Source organism: Gobio gobio (genome assembly GCF_949357685.1).
Source record: "Gobio gobio genome assembly, chromosome: 25".
In the NCBI taxonomy this organism is placed as follows: Eukaryota; Metazoa; Chordata; class Actinopteri; order Cypriniformes; family Gobionidae; genus Gobio; species Gobio gobio.
Genome location: NC_137121.1, coordinates 9,759,266 through 9,784,838, shown reverse-complemented (window position 1 = coordinate 9,784,838; position 25,573 = coordinate 9,759,266). Strand labels below are relative to the sequence as shown.

Sequence of the window (25,573 nt, the reverse complement as noted above, 5' to 3'; positions counted from 1 at the left end):
TAGATAGATAGATAGATAGATAGATAGATAGATAGATAGATAGATAGATAGATAGATAGATAGATAGATAGATAGGCAGAAAGAAGACAGACAGACAGACAGACAGATAGATAGATAGATAGATAGATAGATAGACAGACAGACAGATATAGATAGATTGACAGACAGACAGACAGATATATCTATGCACTTTACATGACAATAAGTACATGTTAGCAGATATTTTATGTGTCTCATGTTCCCTAATGAGTTAACTGAAAACCATGAGTTATTTTTGTCGTTGATGTTGCTGGCATTGCTATTTCGGTACATTCAGCCTAACTCAACTCTCAAAGTCATTTTATTGGTGGTTTGCAACCGGATGCAATCACTCCTAAATCTTTGCTTTTTAAAAGAACAAAAGTTCCCAACAAGTTCAAACCAAAAAAAGACACTGAATCCATTTTGAGATCTCTTTATTCAGATCCCCTGTTGAACACCAGAATTGTGTAAAAGTGTAAAATCTACACATTATATAAATTCTACTGTCCTCCTTACAGTGAGTAAACACAGAGCAATGTGCTGGACGCGGCTTCACACGTCCTAACAGAGTCCAAAATCATCCGTGTGAGGTCTGCCGTTGCCCCAAGAAACGCGTGTCCATTTCTGCAGTTGTTGATCTTATTTGCTTGATTTGTCTCTCAGAATGTGTGTGATCCATCTTCCCATGTGACATTGCTGTTGACCGCAGTACGAAACGCAAGAAGACCATTAAGAAAAGGGAATATTTGGATTAGTCTAGTCATGGAAAACCGTCTTTGGTATGACTGAAGCGTGAGGAACTGTGCGTTTGAGCTCAGCTGTATCCCGGAATGCGAGTGAAGTCGCCAAGTGGACACACGCAAACCTCGACACACGGTCTGTTTGTGTTCCAGGCTTTTCCAGAGAATTAGAGCAGAGGCTTTTGTTTATGTGCATTTTTTCCCCTCCCTGCTTTACCAGAAACGAAATCCCCTGCGGGATCTTTCAGTGTTGCTTTAGCTGATTCGAAAGCGATGACCATTTCCTTCTGTGGGCATATAAACATCTGGACACCAAAACACAACTTCTGCAAACCACAAGAAGTATTCTTCATCGTAATCACGTTAAAGTCAACATAAAATGCTGTTCGCAAGCCATTTTACTTTCATGATACAACATATTATGACAATAGAAAAAGCTAAAATTAGTGTTAAAGGGATGGTTCACCCAAAAATTAGCCCATGATTTACTCGACCTCAAGCCATCCTAGGTGTATATGACATTCTTTTTTCAGACGAATACAACCAGAGTTATATTAAAAATGTCCTGGCTCTTCCAAGCTTTATAATGGCAGCCCAAAATTTGAAGACCAAAAAAGATATTTTACTTTATAACATGTTAAATAGGGATATTTTTCTTACACAAACCCATAGATTTGCATCAGAAGGCATTTATTAACCCCCAGAGCTGTGTGGAGCACTTTTATAATGGATGGATGCACTTTTTTGGGCTGCCATTCACTGATTACAACGCTTGGAAGTCAGGACATTTGTTAATATAACTCCGATTGTGTTCGTCTGAAAGAAGAATGTCATGTACACCTAGGATGGCCTAAGGCGGAATAAATCATGGGCTAATTTTCATGTTTGAATCCCTTTAACTCTTTCCCTGCCAGCGTTTTTGAAAAAAGTTGCCAGCCAGACATCAACATAGTATCGGCCCAGATCCGGTCCACATCTGGTACACGTGGAATCCACACGGGCCAGATCTGGTCTGACGCTATGTTGCTACCTGGGATACCTCATCCTGGGTCGACATTTCATTCAGTAACATTTTGTTTTATGTGCATTTTGGTTGACATATGCTTGTTTCTGCTGCTTCTTCGCCTGTGTTTTGATCAGGAGATTCTGTACTCTTTCAGGAGATGCGTAATAGCGCCCCCTTACCGTATAACAATGAAAACACAGAACATTTCAATCAATGGAGGGGAAAGAGTTCAATTTGATTTCATCCATGTGTATTAAAGGTGGCCCGCCACACGTATTTCATTACTTTTATGGTAATGTCGGAAGTTCTACCATGGATTTTTTTTGTGGAGAAAATGCCTTGGTTACCTTGTTTCAAGCCATAGCCTGCAGTTCTCATTAATATTCAACGAGCTAAGCTGCTTGACTCTGATTGGCTAACAGCTAGCCAATGAGAGCCTGGCTATCAGCATCCTTTACCAAGCACAACAAGTAGAGGAGCTTTGTTTACTATCATCTGGAATCGTCTTCTTCAGATATATTGCCATATATATATGACGTTCAGCCATCCTTGCTGTATACGAACGAATTCTGCTAGACGAATTCTGTGGGCGCGAGCTCATGAATAGTAATGAGCTCAGGCAACACCACGTCAGACTGACCAGCTTTTGTAATTGGCCTGATTTCTACGCTTATTTCTTTTCAGTGGCATTATTCACCACATAACACAAACACATATGGACCTAGCATATTTCAAAAAATACAAGTAAAAACAGTTTTGTGTGGCAGGGCACCTTTAAGAAGTACATTTTGGTGATTGGTCATGTTGGCTGTTATTTATTACATTGCTTGTGCCCAAATCAGCTCCGATTTAAACATGTTGAGAGTAAAACATTGGTAAACCCAAAGGTTTCCATTTTGGTCCTCAGTTACTAAGTGTGCAAACAGTTAACATCCAAGTTTACAATCTGAAACTTGAGACGAGTTTTACAGTTAAACCAAAAGCATTGTAAAAATCACAACTCTTAACCACAGATTGCAGCCTTGAGACTTACATAAACCTCCGTCCCCCTTAAACCTAGCAACTAAAAATAATTAGCCCACTTTTGAGGAAATTAAAAGAAAACCCATTAACATAAGCTCAAAGTCCTCTCAAGTTTTTCCTGAGGGCACACGTAAAGGAGACGAGGAGGATATGAGCTCCATTTTGCCGTAGAAACACCCTGAACAACAAACATTTAGGCTAAATGCTAATGCTAATACTGAAGTGTTTCCATCTGATACACAGAATCTCTGGGTGGGGATTCTTGCCCAAGAATTCACAAAAACATGTTTTGTCTTAATAACACCAGGAGAAATCAGTACCGGACCAGCTCAGCGTGGAAGAACAATCTAAGCAAGCCTGCTGTGATTCATCAGAATCGCTGATGAATATCATATGACTCTCACTGTGTCAGATCAGAAAACGTACTTTCACGTAAACTCTGAAGGGGAACTAGATTAACATGCTATCTGATCAAACTTAAGCAGAAGCCACATGAACCTGCTCATCTAGTCCTAGTCCAAACTAATTTAGCAGTTGAACATTTCAAGCGTCAAGTAATTTTTCTATCGACACTCAAAGTCTTGGGCGAAGCAACAAATCCCAGCCAATCAGAACATATTTTATGTTTAATAGAGTGCAACAGTGCCCCGCCCACTTTTTCAGTTGGTTCCAGAAGTATTTTTTCCATTCATTTTTCCTATAATGGTTTTAAAAAAAGCATTATAAGCCATGAAATAAGCCAACCAGTTCGAGGTGAATCGCGACGTTACAAACTTTGGCAAAAAATATTTGGAAATCAGACAAAAGTGTAAAGAACTACAATCCCATGAAGCATTGCGAACAGCATCAATTTAAAAACGATTGAGAAATATAAGAAAGCTCATTTAAAAATAATTATTATATATAAAAAAACTAAATATTTTACGTTTATTGCAAAATATGCATAAATATATTCATGGGAGTGGCCGGAGCTAAAGAGCTCTTTTGGCGGCATCATGGGTAATGTAGTTTTTTACCACAAATTCCACTGTTAAACATGATTATTTAAAAACTTGAAAAATTGTGGGCTGGCGGCTTCAAGAAAATACAATCGATTAATGACCTCGTAGCTCACAGTAGGTCCGCTTTAAAGATATCGATTAATAAACCGATCATTAATAAACAATTTCCTTATGGAGAAAATGAATGGAGTGTTCACTTCCGAAACTCGACTGTTGCACTCTATATACAGGGAATCGGAACTGGCTTTTGGACCAATGAGAGTGCAGTGTGGGCGGAGCAACTCGGCACGACAAACGGAAAATGTAACGTTCGGCATTTGACACTTTTTTTTTGCATTGCGCCTGGATAAGACACAGTGTCACAATTTGATGTTGAGATAATTGTGTTGTAGCAAACTAATGCGTACACAACTTGTGTCACATGACCAGTTTTTGGCGTCAGATTAGCGTCTGCACCTGCTAACACACAGGTAACGTCATTTGCACACCCGACTCTTGAGTATTGAATAAAAAAAAATATGAAAAAAGTTGATCTAGCAGGCTTTTAAATAGATCCCTAAAGATGAAGATATACATGTACGGTTTATCAAAGGCAACTGTATTGTTGGTTTCTGGGGTTAAAAGTGACATTTTTAAGTGCAGAAGCGAGAACGTCCTGTTTCTCTTGCAAATAATCCTGTCTGGAATTTGAAAATTCCAACTTTGGGAGTAAAAAAGCGTTTGTGTATCCGTCCACAGGAGTGTTGTATCTCCATTACAGTCCAGAGGCCAAAGGCCAGGCTCTAGAGGCTCTCGTACATGCGAAGGGCTCTCTCTAACTGCTGACCTACGCGCTGGTAGAAGGCGATCTGTTGGCGGAGGTACGCCTGCATCATCTCTTTGAAGTCCACCTCCCTGCGCTGGTGGAAGTGGTTCATCTCGGCCTGCAGGGCAAATCCCACAGTCCTGCAGCGTTTACGAATGCCGTCTGCTTCTTCTTGGTCCATCTTCCCCTCGTCGCTCATACGTTGTGACTCCTTTACCTTTGCAAAAGCACCTGAAAGGAAGCAAAAGAGAGAGCTTTTAAAAACATATATATATATATATATATATGCACTAACTACTAGTCAACCACTAGCAATGGCGCTGAAGAAAACTTTTAATTATGTATGTTTTTAGCACACCGCTAGGCTTCTACTAACCAAAATCAGACTGATTTATCAAATATTTTTACATTTTCACACAAGGAAACTACTAGGAAATTGATATCCATGACTGATTTAGCAAATGAAAACATAATAAATAAATAATTTGAACACATACTACATATATTTAATAGCATTTTTTATAAAGCAAGTAAATTAGGAGAATATGATGTCCTGTAAACAGTCAGTTTAAATTCACATTTTAATATTAATTATAGAAATTAACTGTTATATTCATAATATATTTATTATATTAATAAATATGCATATAAATAAACATATAACAATAATATATATAAACAATTACTTTAACTATATATTATCCGATAATATAAAGATTAAATAAATTGTATATAGTACAGATTATATATATATTATATATATATATATATATGCACATACACACATATAATCTGTACTGTATACAATTTATTTATTATAATATTATATATATATATATATATATATATATATATATATATATATATATATATATATATATATATATATATATATATATATATATATATATATATATATATATATACATACATACACACACACACACACAATTACTTTAACTATATATTATCCGATAATATAGATGAAATAAATTGTATATAGTACAGATTATAAGATTTTATATATATATATATATATATATATATATATATATATATATATATATATATATATATATATATATATATATATATATATATATATATATATATATATATATATATATATATATATATATATTATTCTACATTTATTTATGTTTTTTTAACATTATAATATAATGAATACACACACACACACACACACACACACATATATATAAAATGAAAATATACTAAATAAATGAAAAATTTTATAATTTTAACACATACTACATGTACATCAACTGCAAATGTATAATTTTAAACCATTTTTACACAATATTTTCTGAAGATTCACTGAAATAATTAAGACAAATATGAATTAACCCTTGTATTATTACATTGATTATTACAATATAAAATATTGTGATAATTTCTCATTTAGGGTGATGAACATGCCCGTTTTCTCAGTGTCAAAAAATGTCTTTTGATATTCACAGGTCAATTTGACCCACAATTTCAAGGTTAACCGCCCGCAGCTGCACAGACCCAAAATATTTCTACTACCTTCTGGGAGTATTTAAATGTACATTTATGCATTTGGACACTTTTAACCAAAGAAATGCACACTGCTTTGAAGGTGTACATTTTTATAATTTCAAGAATGTTAATTTCGTTTGGAATCTGAAACAATTTTGGCACTAATAAAATGCCATTACAAAAATTAAACAAAAACATTTAAAATCATTTACAATACTGTTGATAATTGATACTGCTGACAAATTATTAAAAGATTGTTAAAAAATTTTTTTGTTCTCTTGTTTATTTTTGTTGTAATGTTTAGATTTTTTTAGTTTTTCATAGTGTGATTTTTTTGTGAATTGTACTGAATCCAATTCGGGTCAATTTGACCCGCGACGTAAAAATCGTTCCCAGAATTCGAACATAATACAAGAGTTAAATGTGACTTCATCACACCTGTTTTTGTAACACAAAATAGCAAACGCCAAACAAGACTCCGGTATCAGCAAATAAGAAATTGTTTTAAATGTTTACAGCTCAGTGAACCTCAGATCTTTTTCACTTGTCAGATAAAAGTGCCTTTTGTCTCATATTTGTTTCACGTTTTCCAGCGTAACCGGTTCTAATCATTCACGTCCTGTTGTGACAGAGCAAACCACTCGCACGCTCATGAGAATCTGAGATCTGAGCCGAGCCACTGAGTCACAGAGAAATACAGCTGAATGTGGAGACCTGAACAGACACATCCACTAAATCATCACATGCTGTCCATCTGTAGCACAGAAGACAGAGATTGCCAGAGACAGCATGCCGGATTAGATATCGAGTGTGTACGGCTGATCAGAGGTCAGTGTTTGACAGTGCTGTACACACCTGTAATCTGACACAGGAAGTCTGGCCTTGTGTTCTTTGTGTTTGGGATTTGATACACAGCAATTTATTACTTTATTTCCTTTCTGTTCACACACCGACAGATTACAAACCCTCTGCGAAAACACCTCAAAGAACAAACGAGTGCAGTCAAATGTATGCAAAGACCTCGTGTTTGCATTCCCTCACCGAGCATCTGAAATAATATTAAGCCCCGTAAACAAGGTCGTGGTTTGCATATTTATTTTTGGGAAAAAAAGTAAAATGGCCAATTTTTTACATATTTTTGTAGCATTTTGTCCTGAGGAATGGAAACACATTTCCATTACATAAGAAACAAAAATCCTGCTTTGGTAAATCATAATTATAAGATAAAAAATTAGAAATTGTACCATACTAAGTCACAATAATGGCATTACAATTAAAATCAAAATTATGACATACTGTCATGAATATGAGGGACATAATTATGACAAAGTTAAAACATTTTTATAACTTTGACTATGTAAGTAAAAAGATAAAGACTGTGTCATAATTTAGATTTTTTTAATGTCATAATTTCAATTTATCTCAATTGATTTGTCTTGACTTATGACTTACATAATTTCAACTTTATCTAAAAACATTCTTAGGATATCATAATTTCGACTTTTCATCTCAATGACAAATATTTTTATCTCATAATTTCAATTTATTGCAATTATAACTTTATAACTACTAAAAAAATTTGAAAGAGCCAAACATTTTCTTCGGATATCATAATTTTGACTTTTTATATTATGTCATAATTACACTGTAAAAAAAAGCTGGCTTAAAAACAGCCCAAGTTGGGATGAAAATAGACAAATCCAGCAATTGGGTTGTTTTAACCCAACGATTGGGTTGTTTTAAGCAAACATTTAACCCAACCGCTGGGTTAAAACAACCCATTCACAGGATTTAAAAAAAAACAATCCCTGGGTTAAAACAACCCAATCGCTGGGTTAAAACAACCCAATCGCTGGGTTAAAACAAACCGTTCACTGGGTTAAAACAACCCAATCGCTGGGTTAAAACAAACCATTCACTGGGTTAAAACAACCCATTCACTGGATTAAAACAACCCATTCACTGGGTTAAAAAAAACAATTGCTGGGTTAAAACAACCCATTCACTGGGTTAAAAAAACCAATTGCTGGGTTAAAACAAACCATTCACTGGGTTAAAACCCATTCACTGGGTTAAAAAACAATTGCTGGGTTAAAACAAACCATTCACTGGGTTAAAACAACCCATTCACTGGATAAAAAACAACAACAATTGCTTGGTTAAAACAACCCAATTGCTGGGTTAAAACAAACCATTCACTGGGTTAAAACAACCCAATTGCTGGGTTAAAACAAACCATTCACTGGGTTAAAAAAACAATCCCTGGGTTAAAACAACCCATTCACTTGGTTAAAACAATCCAATTGCTGGGTTTGTCCATATTCAACCCAACTTGGGTTGTTTTTAAGCCAGCATTTTTTAGAGTGTACAATTTATTTTAAAGAATGTTTTCTTATGTGGCGAAAATGGACATCCATAGGGGTTTCTTGCATGAAAAACAGTTCATACTAAAGCAAATGTTGTCTGTTACTGATGCCGTTGTAGAAATGAGTTATTCACAGACAGCCATAATTATTATATTCCACAAGTGAAAATATCCAGTGACAGAGGGGTTTAGCAAGGTAAATTGCAAATTTTGTCATATTCGGCTGGTCATGTGACCTCAACCTGGCGACCCACATGATATAAAATAAAACTGTTTATTATTATGCTACTGATATTCTTCTCATATGAACGTACACCATTTGAAACATAGCAACTCTGTATGCAAATTACATGTAAATGACCTCTGTAATCATTGGCTAATCTTTGCATTCCGGCATAGTTCAGGCTATTGTCCATTTGGCCAGATTGCTGAATACTGAATAGACGTTGATGTAAAAGTGTGCCGTAGTACATGTTAAATGTGACGAAAAGCAAAGACAACCTATTTCCCATGATGTTTTCCTTTATCCTAGAGGACAATGAAACAGTAGGGTGAATTTTTAATGACGGAGGGACAAGAAGAAGCGTCCAGCGGTACCAGGCACAGCCCAGCACTGACCCAGCACTGACCTCTACAACTCTCTGTTTGTCTGCAGGACTGAATCCAACAAAGCCACGCTCAATATGACACATTTATCATAATATCTCACATGTAAAACGCAAGAAGAGACCGAAATTAAAAGAGGACATGTTGCAAGTCTAAGTGTAGAAATGTAATTTATTCCTGTGATCAAAGCATCATTCCTCCAATCTTCAGTGTCACATGATCCTTCAGAAATCATCCTAACATGAGGATTTGCTGCTCAAGAAACATTTCTTATCAGAGTTCAGTGCGAAAGAAGACATGGTCACATTTCTATCATTCCAAACATTTGGTTTCGCTCAGTTTGTTCTGTGGTGTTCAGCAAGCAAAACTTTAAAAGCAGGTTAATTTGGTCTCTCTCAACTTAATGTGTCCTCTCTAATGGACCACAGACATGCTAAACATTACACTCTTAAAAAAAAAGGCTCGTAATCATAGGGGAACCTTTTTTAGTGCTATATAGCACCAATTTTGGTGCTTCAGTGGTTCTTCAGCGGTTCTTCAGAGGTGCTATATAGCACCTTAGTCAAAGAACCGGTGAAGAACCTCTGAAGAACCGCTGAAGAACCTCTGAAGAACAACTGAAGCACCAAAATTGGTGCTATATAGCACTAAAAAAGGTTCCCCTATGATTACGAGCCAAGAACCATTTTTGGTGCCATAAAGAACCTTTTTTTTTTTAGAGTGTACCTTACGCCATGAATGACAGGAATAAAGTGAATTCCTCTTCTGTTTTTTCGAACATACAAAACTGTGTGCAAACAGAGCCATTTAAAGAGGAAGTTGAGCATCCGTAAAATGTCTGCACATCATTTTTGCGGTCAGTGACTGTCTATTTATTTGTTTTCCCTAAATAAACACCGGCATATATGGCTTCTGTTTACTCTGAGGGAAATTCTGGAGGTTTTCTGGTGGAAAACAAACTCCCTTGGACACCTAAATGATTTTATGGGGGTATTTTAGTCAGTGCACTGCAGAAAGAAATGCTATTTCAACTTAAAAACACCTTCAAATGTTACGTTTAGTCAACTCAAATATCCAAGTTGTCACTTAGTACTTCACATTTCAAGTTGACTAAACTTAACATTTTAGGCCCGCACAAACACTTGCTTTAAGTTAAAAAAAATGTTACAATGTGAAAAACCAAACAGCTTACAGTATTAACCAGTCAAATAGTGTTTTCTGAATTATATAATCACATTTAATTTTATGTAAATTAACATTTCTGGAGTGCTTCCAGGCCAGCTAACCAATTAGCTTGCAAAGCTAACGTTCCCTCCCAAGTAAACATAACAAATAGTTGTACTAGCTCTTCATTCTCTTGATATAAAACATAACTTGTTGTATTTTCTTAAATTAGAAAAACCTCAATCTGACGCCACATAGCATGAGGCTAATAGCTAATTGCAGTCAGAAATAGGATCAGTGTATGCTCTGCGCTTTCTCTCAGTCTTTGAGGTGAAATGAATGTTAGCAGCACAAAGAATAACTGACCTGAAGCCTCAGAGCTGCATTTAATGTGTCTAACAGCACCGCCGCGGAAACACGGAGGAATTTCAGACTGGAAAAACAGTCACAGCTCAATTTATCCCAGAGCAAATTCTCAGACACTAGAAGAGGAGAAACAAACCATAACGGTGGGCCAAAAAGATTGCACAAGCATGCTTTTCCAGCTAAACACTTGTACAAAAAGAAGTATATACGGTTAATACAAATGTTTGCCTATCAAAATTAAAATTTGGACACTCTGGATGCCTGAGTGAACTCCCTACATCCAGTATACTTGATCACTTTTTACTGATCAAAATGATCTGATCATGAAATAAATAAGCATTAACCATGGTTTTACTACAAATATAACCAAAAAACATGTTTATTTGTAGTTAAACCATGGTAACCACAAAATTAACCATGGTTTTGCTACACTAACCATAGTTTAACTGTGGTATTTGTAGTAAAACTATAGTTTTACAAATGGTAATCAATCCGCTATAAATAAACAATGGTTACTACACTTACTATAATAAAACTATGGTTGATTTTCATTAAGGGGAATAAATACACCTGAAGATGCATTTGTCTGCAAAACTCAAACATTAAATTCCAAAAAAAGAGCTACTAAGCATTAGCATCATCACAAAAGTGAGGCCTTAAAATCCAGAGCTGTAAAAAGTACAAAAAAAATGTTACTCAAGTGAAAGTGCAAGTACTGAATGAAATTTTTACTCAATTAAAAGTAAAAGTATCTGGCCAGAATCATACTTGAGTAAAAGTAAAAAAGTACCACATTAAAATTGTACTTGAGTATTAAAAAAGTAAAAGTAGCGTAAAAGTAGCAGCAAGAATGAAAAGTAGCGATTCTTCTTTAAGCTTTTAATCTCTAAAAACATGAAGTGAATGATTATATTTTTTATATTATATTTTAATCCAAAAATCTTACATATTGTGCCTTTAAGTGTGGCTAAAATATAACAGTGTGCGTAAAATCTAAGTTAGCTCTGTTCTCAGCTGCTCTACGATTACAGGACAGGTGTGGAGCGATCATCATGTCTCTCCTGTTCATCCACACACGCTTACACTTCCTGATTATTTAAGACACATGTATGAAGTACAAAACTGGCTCCGTTTCTGCAAGTTAGCCAAGAGCGGTTCAGAGAGGAATTCAAAGTCTTGCCCTGACATGTTATTCCTCTTTATTTCAACCCTAAAAGCAACAAAAATGATGTGTGTGTGTGTGTGTGAGTGTGTATTACTGGCAATAAAATCAGACCAACACCCATACAAGCCAAAGAGTTCATGACTACTGTACACACAGAGCCCGAGGCCTGGAACGCCTTTTGTTTTTACTCGTATTTTTCATTCTCTCCCTATTTGCTAAGGTGGGAGATGTTATGGATTAAAATCCAAATTCATATCCCACTGCTTTTGGAAGACCTAAATATTTCCATAGCCTTTAATTCGGGGAGTCGGTCGGGTTCAAGCCGACTTCTGGACGTCAGGTCAAGTGTCCTGTTGTCCCACGGCGGATCTGATTACAGCTCTTTGGCTGGGACGTGTACGGAGCGCGCTCAGAGAGAGCTGTTATTATTTCCCTGGGTCATGTGTTGTTTCTCCTCAGTTCATTGGTTCTCTTTGATCTCTCCCTGTGCTCTCGTGCGGCTCACAAGAGAGACAGATGCTCAAATTTAAGATATCGCAGAGTCAAAACAGACATTTTACTGTCCCCTAACTGCAGGACGGACCCTTGCAGATGCTTTTTACCTACAGCAGGGAGATCAGACATTAACACAATTTTATCAGTTAAAAATATTCAATTCAAATTGCCTTAAAATATAGACTGTTCGCTTCGTTTAATAAATGTTGATGTGCACCTTAATTTTAAAGTCTTCTCGCCCCTAAAATAAAATAAATTATAAAAAAATTCTGCTGACATAATCAATATAAATAATATAAATAAGCCTTTATATTATAATTTTAGGTTTCCATTTTTTTCAGTGTATATCTGAGCTGTTTAAAGCCGTTTTAAAGGGGTGGTTGCATGCGATTTCACTTTTTAAACTTTAGTTAGTGTGTAATGTTGCTGCTTGAGCATAAACAGTATCTGCAAAGTTACAGCGCTGAAAGTTCAATGCAAACGGAGATATTGTCTTTTAAAGTTATGGCAGTTTATTGCCTACAGAAACGGCCGGTTTGGACTACAACGAGTTTCTTCCTGGGTTGGTGACATCATAAACCCTTGCTATTAACATAAACACTGCCCCGGGCGTGGGCGAGGCCACGTCGCAGTCATTACGAAAGAGAGAGAGCTGTTGCAGAACTACAAACTACATTTGGCCGTCTAAGCGTTTTTCGGAGGGATGGGCTTCACAGAAGCAGGAAGCAAACAAGCCGTTCAAAGAACAGTGGAGACAGCGGTGTGGAATAAAGGTAAAATATAAGAAAAATACGGTGTTTTAAAAAAAAAGAAGTATTAAGACATGTTATACTGCGCCCCATAAACACAACCAAGCCTAGAAAAAACCACGGAACCACCCCTTTAAGACATTTTAACAAGACGTTTAAAACAAACAGTCTCTTAAACAGTTTATCTTCCCAGATAACAGTGGTGAACCGGCGACCGGGTCATGGGCGGCCAAGGCTCATTGATGCACGTGGGGAGCGAAGGCTGGCCCGTGTGGTCCGATCAAACAGACAAGCTTCTGTAGCTCAAATTGCTCAAGAAGTTAATGCTGGTTCTTATAGAAAGGTGTCAGAATACACAGAGCATCACAGTTTGTTGTGTATGGGGCGGCATAGCCGCAGACCAGTCAGGGTGCCCATGGTGACCCCTGTCCACCACCGAAAGAGCCAACAGTGGCACGTTAGCGTCAGAACTGGACCACGGAGCAATGGAAGAATGTGGCCTGGTCTGATGAATTATGTTTTCTTTTACATCACGTGGATGGGCGGGTGTGTGTGCGTCGCTTACCTGGGGAACACATGGCACCAGGTGCACTATGGGAAGAAGGCAAGCCGGCGGAGGCAGTGATGCTTTGGGCAATGTTCTGCTGGGAAACCTTGGGTCCTGCCATACATGTGGATGTTACTTTGACACGTACCACCTACCTAAGCATTGTTGCAGACCATGCATGTACACCCTTTCATGGAAACGGTATTCCCTGGTGGCTATGTCTCTTTCAGCAGATAATGCGCCTGACACAAAGCAAAAATGGTTCAGGAATGCACAACAACGAGTTTGATGTGTTGACTCGGCCTCCAAATTCCCCAGATCTCAATCCAATTGAGCATCATTGGGATGTGATGAGCAAATAAGTCTGATCCATGGAGGCCCCACCTCGCAACTTACAGGACTTAAAGGATCTGCTGCTAACATCTTGGTGCCAGATACCACAGCACACCTTCAGGAGTCTAGTGGAGTCCATGCCTCAACGGGTCAGGGCTGTTTTGGCAGCAAAAGGGGGACCAACACAATATTAGGAAGGTCATAATGTTATGCCTGATCGGTGTGTGTGTATACGTATATGGTATAAAAACAAAATACAACTAAAATATTTATAAAAACTATAATTATATGTCAGTGATACTAAAACAACATTGATTCAAGGAATTAATGAGCCAATTCAATATTGAACTTCAGACAAATATCAATGTTGATTCAACAATGGAGATACTGGCTGTAAATCTGCCCGCAGCTCGATATACTAAACTCTAATCGACTTCTACTGTGGGAGGCGTGCTCTGTGTCCATTAGTTGCTATTAGCAACTTGATTATTTAAAAACACCATTATTCATTGTACGCTAAGATCCATTGTGTCTGAACATGAACGGTAATCATGTTACGACCGTTATGTAGGGTGTGGACGTGAAACTGGAGCAATCATACTGGCCTCCTTTCAACACACTCACACGTCAGTTGTTTGCTTAGGGTGGTTACTCGATTAGCACTAACTAATTCTGGAGAAAAATGCTACTTTAACCTAAACAGTACAATAATGATTTAAGGACTCTCTCTGAAATCACTCCTACTTTATGGGAATTAATCTATATCCCATTGATTCTAAATCATTAACCGTAAATTTGCGTGTGGCATCATGTGCCTCGTCATGTGACCACACCTTCAGCAAACTGAGTAATAAAGAATGATGCACATTTCTGTTCTCCTCCACAATCCACTGATCTCACCACAATGAACACATCAATGCAGCAGTAACCCGTTTAGCAACATTAAATCCTCACTTTGATTAGTTAATACCACACATGAAATGATAGATATCGCTGAATCAGGTGTCGTGAGAAGTCAGACCCGTCTCTAAAAACACTTTCTTAAATTACAATTTAAAATAATGTGTTTCTGGTTTTATATATTTTGAAATGTAATTTATTCCTGTGATGTAAAGCTGTATTTTCAGCATCAGTCCTCCAGTCTTCAGTGTCACATGATCCTTCAGAAATCATTCTCATATGATGATTTGATGCTCAAGAAACATTTATGATTATTATCAATGTTGAAAACAGTTTTGGTACTTAATATTTTTTGATAACCTACAATACTTTTTTTCTGGATTCTTTGATGAATAAAAAGTTGGGGGAACAAATAGCATTTGTTTAAAATAGAAATCGTTCCCTGGAGGAGGGAGGGGAGACGTTACATCGAACGTGACCGAATGAAAGGGAACTTTTGTAACAATATAGGGGAGAGCGGAGCAAAACCTAACGCTTTTTGACTTTCTCAGTTTGTGTAAATTCACTTGGGATTCAGAGTATTTATTGTTTCCCACATTAATTGCACACGTCTACAACAATTATGTGGTTGTGTTTCATTAATACAGTGTATACTTTTTTTCTTGATTCACCCTGAAAGAATGGAAGTGAAATGTGACAACATGCCCCATAGGTGGGGTGCATTGTAACATGTGGTGGGGCACAATGTAACATGACCAAATAACAGCTTAAAATGTTACCTGATATAATCAAAAAAATATACAAGACAGACTAAAATATTTTGTCAACAAAATACAATTATTAACTTTTTAAAATAAAATAATGGCATTTTTTAATCATTAAAAATATAAGCATTTTTGAGTTTGACTACAAACACATCACTAAATACAGCTATACAGCATAGTTCAAAACATAATAATAATTAATAATTTCTGAACATTAACTCTCAGTCATTATTCACCCGTTTCTCATGGTTTCTCAAAAGAATTCATAAAAGTATTGAATATAATGGCATATTTCTAATAGGGGCTCATTGTAACGGCGTGTTACAACACACCCCATCTGCTCAACTGGGATTTAAACCGCGGCTCGTGTCTTCTGCTGTTAGATCAGCATTACAGAACTATATCAACTGTTAAATAACAGATATAAGATTAAAATAATATCGGATTTGTCTTATTTTAAATAAACACAAAAAACAGAGATGAAAACTAAACTTGAGTAGGAAATGTACTTTTGCTATGGTTATATACATGTTCAGTAATATCTTCCAGAGTTTTTTTAATTTTGGCGCTATTTTTTCTCTAAATAATGTTGATATGGCAACTAAATACACTAAGTTTCGTCATTCTGGCATGTGTGGAAAGGGTTAAAACATGCGCGTTACAACTAACCCCGCGTTAGGTTGTGCCCCGCGCTCCCCTACACAACCGTTCAAAAGTTTGGGGTCAGTACATTTTTTCTTTCTTTTTTTTGAAAGAAATTAACATTTACTTTTATTTGCTTTTATTGAGCAAGGATGTGTTAAATTGATAAAAAAGTGAAAGTAAAGATTTATATTGTTAGAAAAGATTTCTATTTGAATAAATGCTGTTCTTTTTAAAGGGGTGATGAATTGAGAAATCAACTTTCCTTTGAGCCTTTGATATATAAAAGTTAATCGTGATATATAAAAGTTAATCGTGATAAAAGAATATCAAGTTTCGGAGCTGAAAACGTCCTTGTTAGTAAAAGAAAAGCTTTTATTGACACCAGGCCCAGAAAACACTCGATCTCGTAATATGCCGACCCTTGACATCATCGCGTGGTGAAACGCCGCCTCAACAGATAAATATGTACGCCTGATTCTGTAGCCCCGCCCACCGACTCACGGAGCTGTAAACATGCCGAAGATAGCAAGATATTGCGCTGTGCCTGGTTGAGGAAGAACACAGTCGCTGCATAAGCTTCCTTCAGATTCTAATATTAGCATTCTAAGTAGGGATGCACGATTTGGGGAAAATATCGAATTGCTATTATTCTGGTTAAAATTGCGATTGCGATTTAAAATGCGTTTTTTTTTAATACAAATGAAAAGTGTATATAACATTTTGTGTTTATATATATTAATATGACTAATAATAATAATAATTATTATTATTATTATTGCTGAATAAAAATAAGAAATATTACTATTACAATAAAATTTTCATTATTAAACATTTTAAATAGAGCATTTAAGAATAAATATAACAGTATAATAATAATAATATTTACATTTTATAGAAAACTTATAAATATGCAGGTTAAAAAGGTTACATGTTAATATGCAGACAGCCTATGCTTTTTATCTGTGATATCAATTTCTTAAAGTCTATGTCTTTAATATGAAATATGAGCCTCTTATGCATCCACTGTGGGGATTAAAACTCCTGTACATTAAAGAAAAACATATGGATTGTCATATACATTTACTTAGAAGTATTATTTTTCTTATTTTCTACCCATAGACTATAAAAAAAAATAAAGTTTCATTCATACTGGAAGTCAGAGGGCGCCCTCGAGCAGAAACTCCACATACGCCTCAGAGAAGTAAAACAAAGATAGATACGCTTTGACTGATTAAACATGAAGATAATACTTCTGCGACAAGATATGGCGTATTGGAGTTCTTCAAGCCTTCTCGGGTATTTTCATAATAATAAAGTATTCAGTGCTGATTGACAGTCGAGCCACATCAGCTCGACTGACGATATGAATTTAGTTAAAACATGTTATTAAACTTTGTATTTTGTTGAACAGGTTTATGAACGCTTCGCATTACTAGTTTGTGAAGATGTTTGATGCGTGTTGCTTTTTCAAACGCACATTAAAATCGACTCAAACTCGCAGACTTTCAGAAATTGAGCAGCGTTTACTGATCACAGAGCCGCTCTTCACTGACACGCTGGGCATTTATTTATTCCATTAAAATTGCAGCCTTTGCGCTTTAATAATCGCACATAACCCAAATCGCGAATGCGGTTCGATTTCGATTAATCGTGCATAATTCTAACGTTCGCTTCATTTCACCGCGGATTCGTTTGTAAACAAGACAGGTCGAGACTGGATTTGCAGACAGATTGAGATTAAAACACAATGCTGTGCCTTCTATATTGGAGCCGACAGGAATGGTGCAAGTTGCAACACACTTATGTGAGTAAAACATGTTCTTTTGTGTATCACAAACATGTGATAGTATTGAATTGTTACAGATCGTTCGATAACTACTGATTATGTTGCAGAAGTTTTGAACATGCAGATTTGTCTGCAGTGAAGTTTTGCTGATGCACGTACTTGGCGTGTGTGTGTGTTAGTAATGGCGGTTTGCAGGTATATCCACTGATCGGGCAGGCCAAGTAATAAAATATAACATTCATATTAATTGCGGGTGTGTTTGTTTGATAAAGACATTTTGCGAGTCCTGTCGGCGGATTCCGGTTGCCGTTTCTCCACATTGGAAGTTTTCAAAACAATTCCCCACATGTACTGACGGGGGAGCCGAAACTCATTATTATGCAAAACTGTTATCCAATCATAGCAGTGGGCGTTTACTTCCAAGTCTTCAGTGCGGCACACCCATAAAAACCAGGCATTCCAGGAGAAAGGCTCAAAACCAGGGTAGACAATAGCCTATTACTTATTCATTATGATGTTTTTGAATGTAAAAACCACACGAACGTCATAAGTTGACCTCAGACAACAGTATAAAAAAAAATTTAAAAGCAAGTTCATGACCCCTTTAACTTTTTGTTGATCAATAAATCCTGAAAAAAAGAATCACAGGTTCCCAAAAAAATATAGCAGCACAACTGTTTCATACTCTGACATAAAATCATCATATTAGAATGATTTCTGAAGGATCATGTGACACTGAAGACCAGAGTAATGATGCTGAAAATTCAGCTTTGATCACAGAAATAAATTATATTTTAAAGTATATTAAAACAGAAACCCATTATTTTAAATTGTAATAATATTTCACAATATTACCGTTTTTTCTGTATTTTTGATCAAATAAATGCAGGCTTGATGATTAATACACTCATTCTTTATTATGACTACTATTTATTTACTTCTGTTATTAATGGTTTTAGTTAGGGATGCACCGATATGAACATTTTGGCCGATACCGATAACCGATAATTCTTAATATTTGAAAGCCGATAACCGATATATTGGCCGATAAATCTAAATACAAATTTTAATAAACTCTGAGAGCCTGATTACAAAAACAAAAGGCTCACAATTAAAAGCAATGTCCCAAACACTTCAACATAAATCAAACCTATACACTACAGTAGCCTATTTGAACCAGTGTGATATTCCTTACCTTTTCAAATTAATTTTACACTCCTATGGCCAAACATTTTTTTTTTAACACTTTACAATAAGGTTTAATTTTTGTTAGTATTAGTTAACCAACTATGAATGAACAATACTTCAACAGGATTTATTAATTTTAGTTCATGTTAATCTCAACATATTCAGACCCAAAGTTGTGTCTTTTAACATTAGGTATGAACTGTGAATGGACTGTTACAAAACACAAACATTTTATTACTAAAAGAAACAAAAGTTATTGCTCTCTGTTTGTTCATGATAGTTAATGCATTAATAAAATGAGACCTTATTTGTAAAATGTTACCAAAAATTATATTGTCTAAAAAATAAAAATAATATACCTAAATAATGCAAACAAGTAATTGAACAGCATTACTTAGGCTGCATAATAAAGAATCAGAATGCAAGTGCATGAAATAACCTCCGCACAGACGATAAAGAAATGGTTTTAATCAATTGTTGATGGAAATGATACGAGAACAATAAAAGTGCTAATTATAAAAAAATAATGCTTCTGTGCTTTTGAAAAAAAATTTTTTTTTAATATTACAGTAATAGTAAGCATCTGTAATATTAGTCTAGTCTATTAGGAATAATGTTGCTGTTTGAGAGCGCGCTGAAGCTGGAGAGAATGAACGAACAACCATAAACTGAAGCGCTTAGAAGTTTAATTAACAACTAAACGCATCATATATGAGAACAATCAGATATTTATACAAAATAAATATAATATTACAACTTATATTAGCACAAAATCACGCATAGGTGAAGGGTTATAACTCCTGTGGATGCTCTTCCCCTGTTTGAGAGCGTGCTGAAACTTAAGATGATCACCGGTACAGTGAAGCACTGCGGGTTATTGACTTAACGAAACACATCCTATATGACTTTAATCAGATGTTTATACTACAAAAACGTAATATTACGACTTACATATGCTTAAAATGACGCGAATGCACAAGCGAACTTGACTGTGCTGGTCAGAATGCATTGTTGACGCTTCCCACAACAGCGCGCTGAAAAACAACTAAACCCAGAGAATTCACTACGTTTTATAACAGAAATATTCTCATTGCAGTGTTATGTATAGGACAGTCCCAGTAGTTATTAATGCTGTGCATTTCTGTTTGAAATGCGCGCGCCGGTACAATGAAGTGCTTTACTGCATGGTTAATTAACTCAACCAAACGCATCCTATATGGGATTATATACACAAAATAATAAATATAATATTACAACTTACAATGGCACAAAAGGCTGTGAATGCACAAGCAAACTTGACTGTGCTCGTCATGAAGGTGTAACTCCGTGGGCGCGCGCTGAAGCTAAAGACCGGTACAATGAAGTGCTTTACTGCATCGTTTATTAACTCAACCAAACGCATCCTATGTGATATTACATACACAGAATAATAATAAATATAATATTACAACTTACAATGGCACAAAAGGCTGTGAATGCACAAGCGAACTTGACTGTGCTCGTCATGAAGGTGTAACTCCGTGGGCGCGCTCTTCCCTCAACAAACGCGCTGAAACACAACGCTCTTTTACAGCCTATTCTATTCTCATTATCATTTTATGTAGATTATAGAAGACTTGCACTGCACATGTTGCACATAACTGTATTTTCCTTTTCGAAGTGATTCCAAACATATTTAGAGCAATTCAAACCCATCATGGTGGACAGCGCGTCCGTCTCAGCTGAAGGAAATAATACATTATCTATCGGCTTGACTATATCGGTCAAATTTTCTTATTGGACCGATAACGATAACATAAAAAATAATCATTTATCGGCCGATAACGATATGTTGCCGATATATCGTGCATCCCTAGTTTTAGTATTATTATGATTTTTTGCCTTCAAACCTGCTAAATATGACTGGATCCTGTGGTGTAAATACTGGCGTTTACTGTGTCAGGATGTCAGCATATGTTAAGTCTCTCTCTCATGAGCGAGAAATTCTTAACATCACTATGACATTCCTCAAAAGGATCATAATGAAAGTGGAAGCTTGTCTGAGCCACAAACTAACGGAGCTTTAATGTCTTGGACTTGAGTGCACTGACTGTAATCGCACTATTTCCCTCACTTCCTGTGATCAAGACAGAGAATGAAGAGGATGCTTCCCGTCAGGAGCAGGGCCAGAATCTTCTCTGTCTTAACAGCCTGTAAATGTCAGACGCATCCCTTTTCAGCTTTAAAATGTCTCTGCAAATCACCTTTGGGACCTGACATCATCTACAACCAAATTCACTAACCCCTTCTCATAAATAACAACACGTGTGATTGGCTGCCTACAGCCATGATGTCACTGGGTCAGTCCAGCTGTGTGTCCCACATTTGAGCAAGTCAGTAGGTCCAGAAACAAACACACCATCTAAACTACGGGGTGTAGAAACTATTTTAGGTGATATAATGAACTATGAATGCTGAATTTTTACGCCCATGTGTAAAATACAAGTGTTCAACCTATTTATCAGCAAATATCTTTAATAACAAGTCTGACATATGCCTACTTAAAGCAATAATTCAACCAAAAAGTGAAAATCCCATCATCAATTGCTCACCCTCATGTCATTGGAACACAAAAGAAAATATTTTGAAGAATGTTTCAACTGTTCTTGTCCATGTCAATGGGATACAAAACAATATGGGCCAGTTATTTATATTTTCCGTTTTCGTTTTAGTTTAGTTCACTCACAAAGGAAAATCATCCCATGATTTACTCGCCCTCAAGCCATCCTAGGTGTTTATGAATTTCTTCTTTCAACCAAACACAATTGGAGTTATTAAAAAATATCCCGGCTATTCCAAGCTTTATAATGGGAGTGAATGGTGTCATTTTTTTGAAGCCCAAAAATGTGCATCCATCATTAAAAAAAAGTAAAATTACAGTTTATAAAGTTATAATTATGGATATTTTTCTCACAAAACCCCATCACTTCACTTCAGAAGGCATTTATCAACCCCCCTGGAGGCATATGGATTACTTTTATGATGGATGGACGCACTTTTTTGGCTTCAAAAACTAAGGTACCATTCACTCCCATTATAAGACTGGGAAGAACTTTTTTAATATGGTCTGTTAAAAAAGCACTATATAAAACGCAGTCCAGTCCAATATAACTCCAATTGTGTTTGGTTGAAAGAAAATATTCATACACACCTAGTATGGCTTAAAGGGATGGTTCACCCAAAAATGAAAACGACCCCATGATTTACTCACCCTCAAGCCATCCTAGGTGTCCATGACATTCTTCTTTCAGACTAACACAATTTGAGTTATATTAAAAATGTCCTGGCTCTTACAAGCTTTATAATGGCAGTGAATGGGGGCCCAAAATTTGAAGCCCAAAAAAGTGCATCCAACAATTATAAAAGTACTCCACACGGCTCTGGGGGTTAATAAAGGCCTTCTGAAGAGAAGGGTTTGTGAAAGAAAAATATCCATATTTAACATGTTATAAAGTAAAATATCTAGCTTCCAGCGGACCGCCTTCCTTATTCAACTTATGAAGAAACTGTAGCGCCTCTCGCAGTTCAAAACTCTTGCGCTACAGCCAACGTCAATTTTCGTGCCAGTTATGCTTTTTTCATAAGTTGAATATGGAAGGCAGTCCGCTGGCGCTGGAAGCTAGATATTTGACTTTATAACATGTTAAATATGGATATTTTCCTTTCACAAACGCATCGATTCGCTTCAGAAGGCCTTTATTAACCCCCAGAGCCATGTGGGGCACTTTTATAATGGATGGATGCACTTTTTTGGGTTTAAAATTTCGGGCTGCCATTCACTGCAATTATAAAGCTTGGATTAACCAGGACATTTTTTTATATAACTCTGATTATGTTCATCTGAAAGAAGAATGTCATATACACATAGCATGGCTTGAGAGTGAGTAAATCATGGGCTAATTTTCATTTGTGGGTGAACTATCCCTTTAAGTTTTAGTACGTCTGTTGTTGTGTTTGTCTTTTTTTATTATTAATGTTTTTTTAATTTCAGTTTAAGTTAGTAAAACGAAAATGAGAAATATGTAGTGGCTACTAGCTGAAATAAAATAAGTCGTTTTTTTATTTTAGTTAAGGTTGTATGGCCAAAAACAATGAGAACTTCTCATTTATCTTATTTTATTTCAGAAACTCTGAAAGAGAGAAATTTGCGGGTGAGGTTTGTTGGAGCTCACGTTACCTTTCTGCAGGTGGATGATGTCTGGAAAGTTGGACAGCAGGCCCTGATACAGCGACAGTTTATCCAGCATCTGAAACAAGTCGAATTTGGGCTGCTCGGCGAACATCTCCCCGATGTTCTCGTAGGTGCGGCCTGTGTGCGAGATGGCGTTGCTCAGGGCGTCCGAGCTGTAAGGAGGGTCCAGCAGGAACGACTGGCTGATGGACTGGAAGGCGTTCCCCAGCCTCTGGAACTCCTTCCGGAAACCTCCCAGGTGTTTGCGGACTAGTTCCGACGCGACGTGCGTCAACTGCATCACGCTGTCGTCCATCTTTTTGGCGAAGGCCTTGAAGGTGTCGACGCGCTCCTCCACGTCCTGGAGGTCCTGGTGCTCGTTGGGAATCTGGAAGGTGAGCATGAAATGAGCCCCGACCATCTCGTCCTTCTCTGCGCGCCTCTTCCCGAGTTTCCACTGTTTGTCGTCTCCGCACATGAGGAAGTGTTCGAAACCCTCGTACTGAGACAGCACGGGGTGGCTAGTCATGTGGTCCATCCATAAAACGAGCCTCCTCTTCCTCTTATCGATGAAGTCTTCCTCGAACCGTCCCGTGGCCTGTTTCTCTGGGAGGTGCGGCACGGAAATCACCGTGAATTTGTGCAGTAGTCTGTTGTACAGCCAGTCAAAGTGCTTGTAGCGGCGGTAAACCGGCCTTGCGGTGTGACTGGGGGTCACACGGTATGAGATGTACGTCTTAATGCCTTTGAACTTTGTCTGTTTGGTGGGGTCTTCAATGGAACAGGAGAAGGGTTGAGGGCTCTCCTTCCACTGTGGCCCCCGGGGGCCCATTTCGATGGAGTACGACTCGGCGATCTTGGCCATCATGGGAACGTCGCCAAGTACGAAGGCCTCCACACCTGAGCGGACAAAGCTGGAGAATCGGTTCAAGTTTCTGCCCACCATGCTGCCCTTCCTGTTGCTCGACATGCTGTCCTGGCGCTCCATGTACGGCTTGGCCCGGTAGTGGACGTTGGGATTGGAATACGGACTTTGGGAATGTCCATTGGCACCCACCCCTCTCCGAGGGTCTTCATCCTCAACCACCGTCGAGGTTTCATCCCAGTCGTCCCAGTCATCATCGTCGTCACTCGGCAGGGTCGTGGAAGGCGAGTGGATGTACGGCAAATCCTTCCCAGGAGAGCTTCCAGGTGAACTGAGGGATTGATCCGTCAGGTTGGAACCGGATCGGCGCCGTATGATCTGGATGTAGGAGGCAGGAAACAAGCCTCGCTCTCCTCGGCTGTTCTCACCTTGTACCCAGCCATCCACAGAGTTCTCGTCGAAAATAACCAGCTCTTCGTTCTCCTGGATGCTGATCTCCTCCTTGTTCTCACTTTGGAAAGTGTACAGGGCTTTGGCTCTTAGGGACATTTTTGTAACTTTTGCAAGCAAATGGGACACAAAATAAGTTCCCTTACCTCATATCAGACTGCAAATCTAAGAAAAAATGGCTTAGATAAATTAAAAGTTAACTGGGTATATAGTACAGCAGTATTACTTAATGTATTCATAGCACTTTGATAAAAAAAAATAGTAGTTTTGAGGCTGTTGGGTAAATAATATTCTTCAAAATAAAAATCTCTTTTTTAAAGTTACTGACCACAATGAAGACAACAGGAATTACGAGTTACATGTTGGAACTCCCTGTCAGGTTGTTATTCTCCAACTTCCCTTAATTTATGTCGTTTCATTATTCCACACTTCAGCCGCAGAAAAATAAACCCATAAATCCACACAAATCCCGTCCAGAAGAGCTGAGACACCGGCTAACACCTTCAGTTCAGTGCCCCATCATAACAAAAAGTTTTAGCCATCTTGCATGCTGTAAAAAATATTAACAAACAAACATGTTTTGCATCTAAATTCCAGATGAAAACATTATATCAACATTACGTCCCGGGCAGAGATGGGAAATAAACGCATCCCCTTGCATTCCGCCAACAAAAGAACAAAAACTTCATCTAAAGCATCTGTATAATCCACAGATCCCGTTCAAAGCGCCGTATATTCCCAGTGTTTCCTTCGAGATGAGATTCAACAGGCCCGTGAAGAGTTTTTCATAAAGTATTTCTTTACTTTGAGCAGAAACGCAGTAACTCTTTCCATGACGTGACGACCGAACAATGAGAG

At 37.2% G+C, this 25,573-nt stretch overlaps 1 protein-coding gene across 1 annotated transcript; it reads right to left on the bottom strand.

Moving 5' to 3' along the window:
- Window positions 1-4,124: 4,124 nt before the first annotated feature.
- snx33 (sorting nexin 33) lies at window positions 4,125-25,570 on the bottom strand. The gene is made up of 2 exons (XM_079809183.1): window positions 23,407-25,570; window positions 4,125-4,827 (listed from the first exon to the last, which is right to left on the bottom strand). The coding sequence occupies exons 1-2, from the start codon at window positions 24,812-24,814 to the stop codon at window positions 4,574-4,576; spliced, it is 1,662 nt and encodes a 553-aa protein (XP_079665309.1). The 5' UTR covers window positions 24,815-25,570; the 3' UTR covers window positions 4,125-4,573.
- Window positions 25,571-25,573: the final 3 nt, after the last annotated feature.

Coding starts and splice junctions, on each gene's coding strand:
- snx33 (XM_079809183.1), bottom strand. CDS start 24,814: ATGTCCCTAAGAGCCAAAGCCCTGTACACTTTCCAAAGTGAGAACAAG. Junction 4,828..23,406: donor CATCATCCACCTGCAGAAAG/GTAACGTGAGCT, acceptor GCTTCCTTTCAG/GTGCTTTTGCAAAGGTAAAG.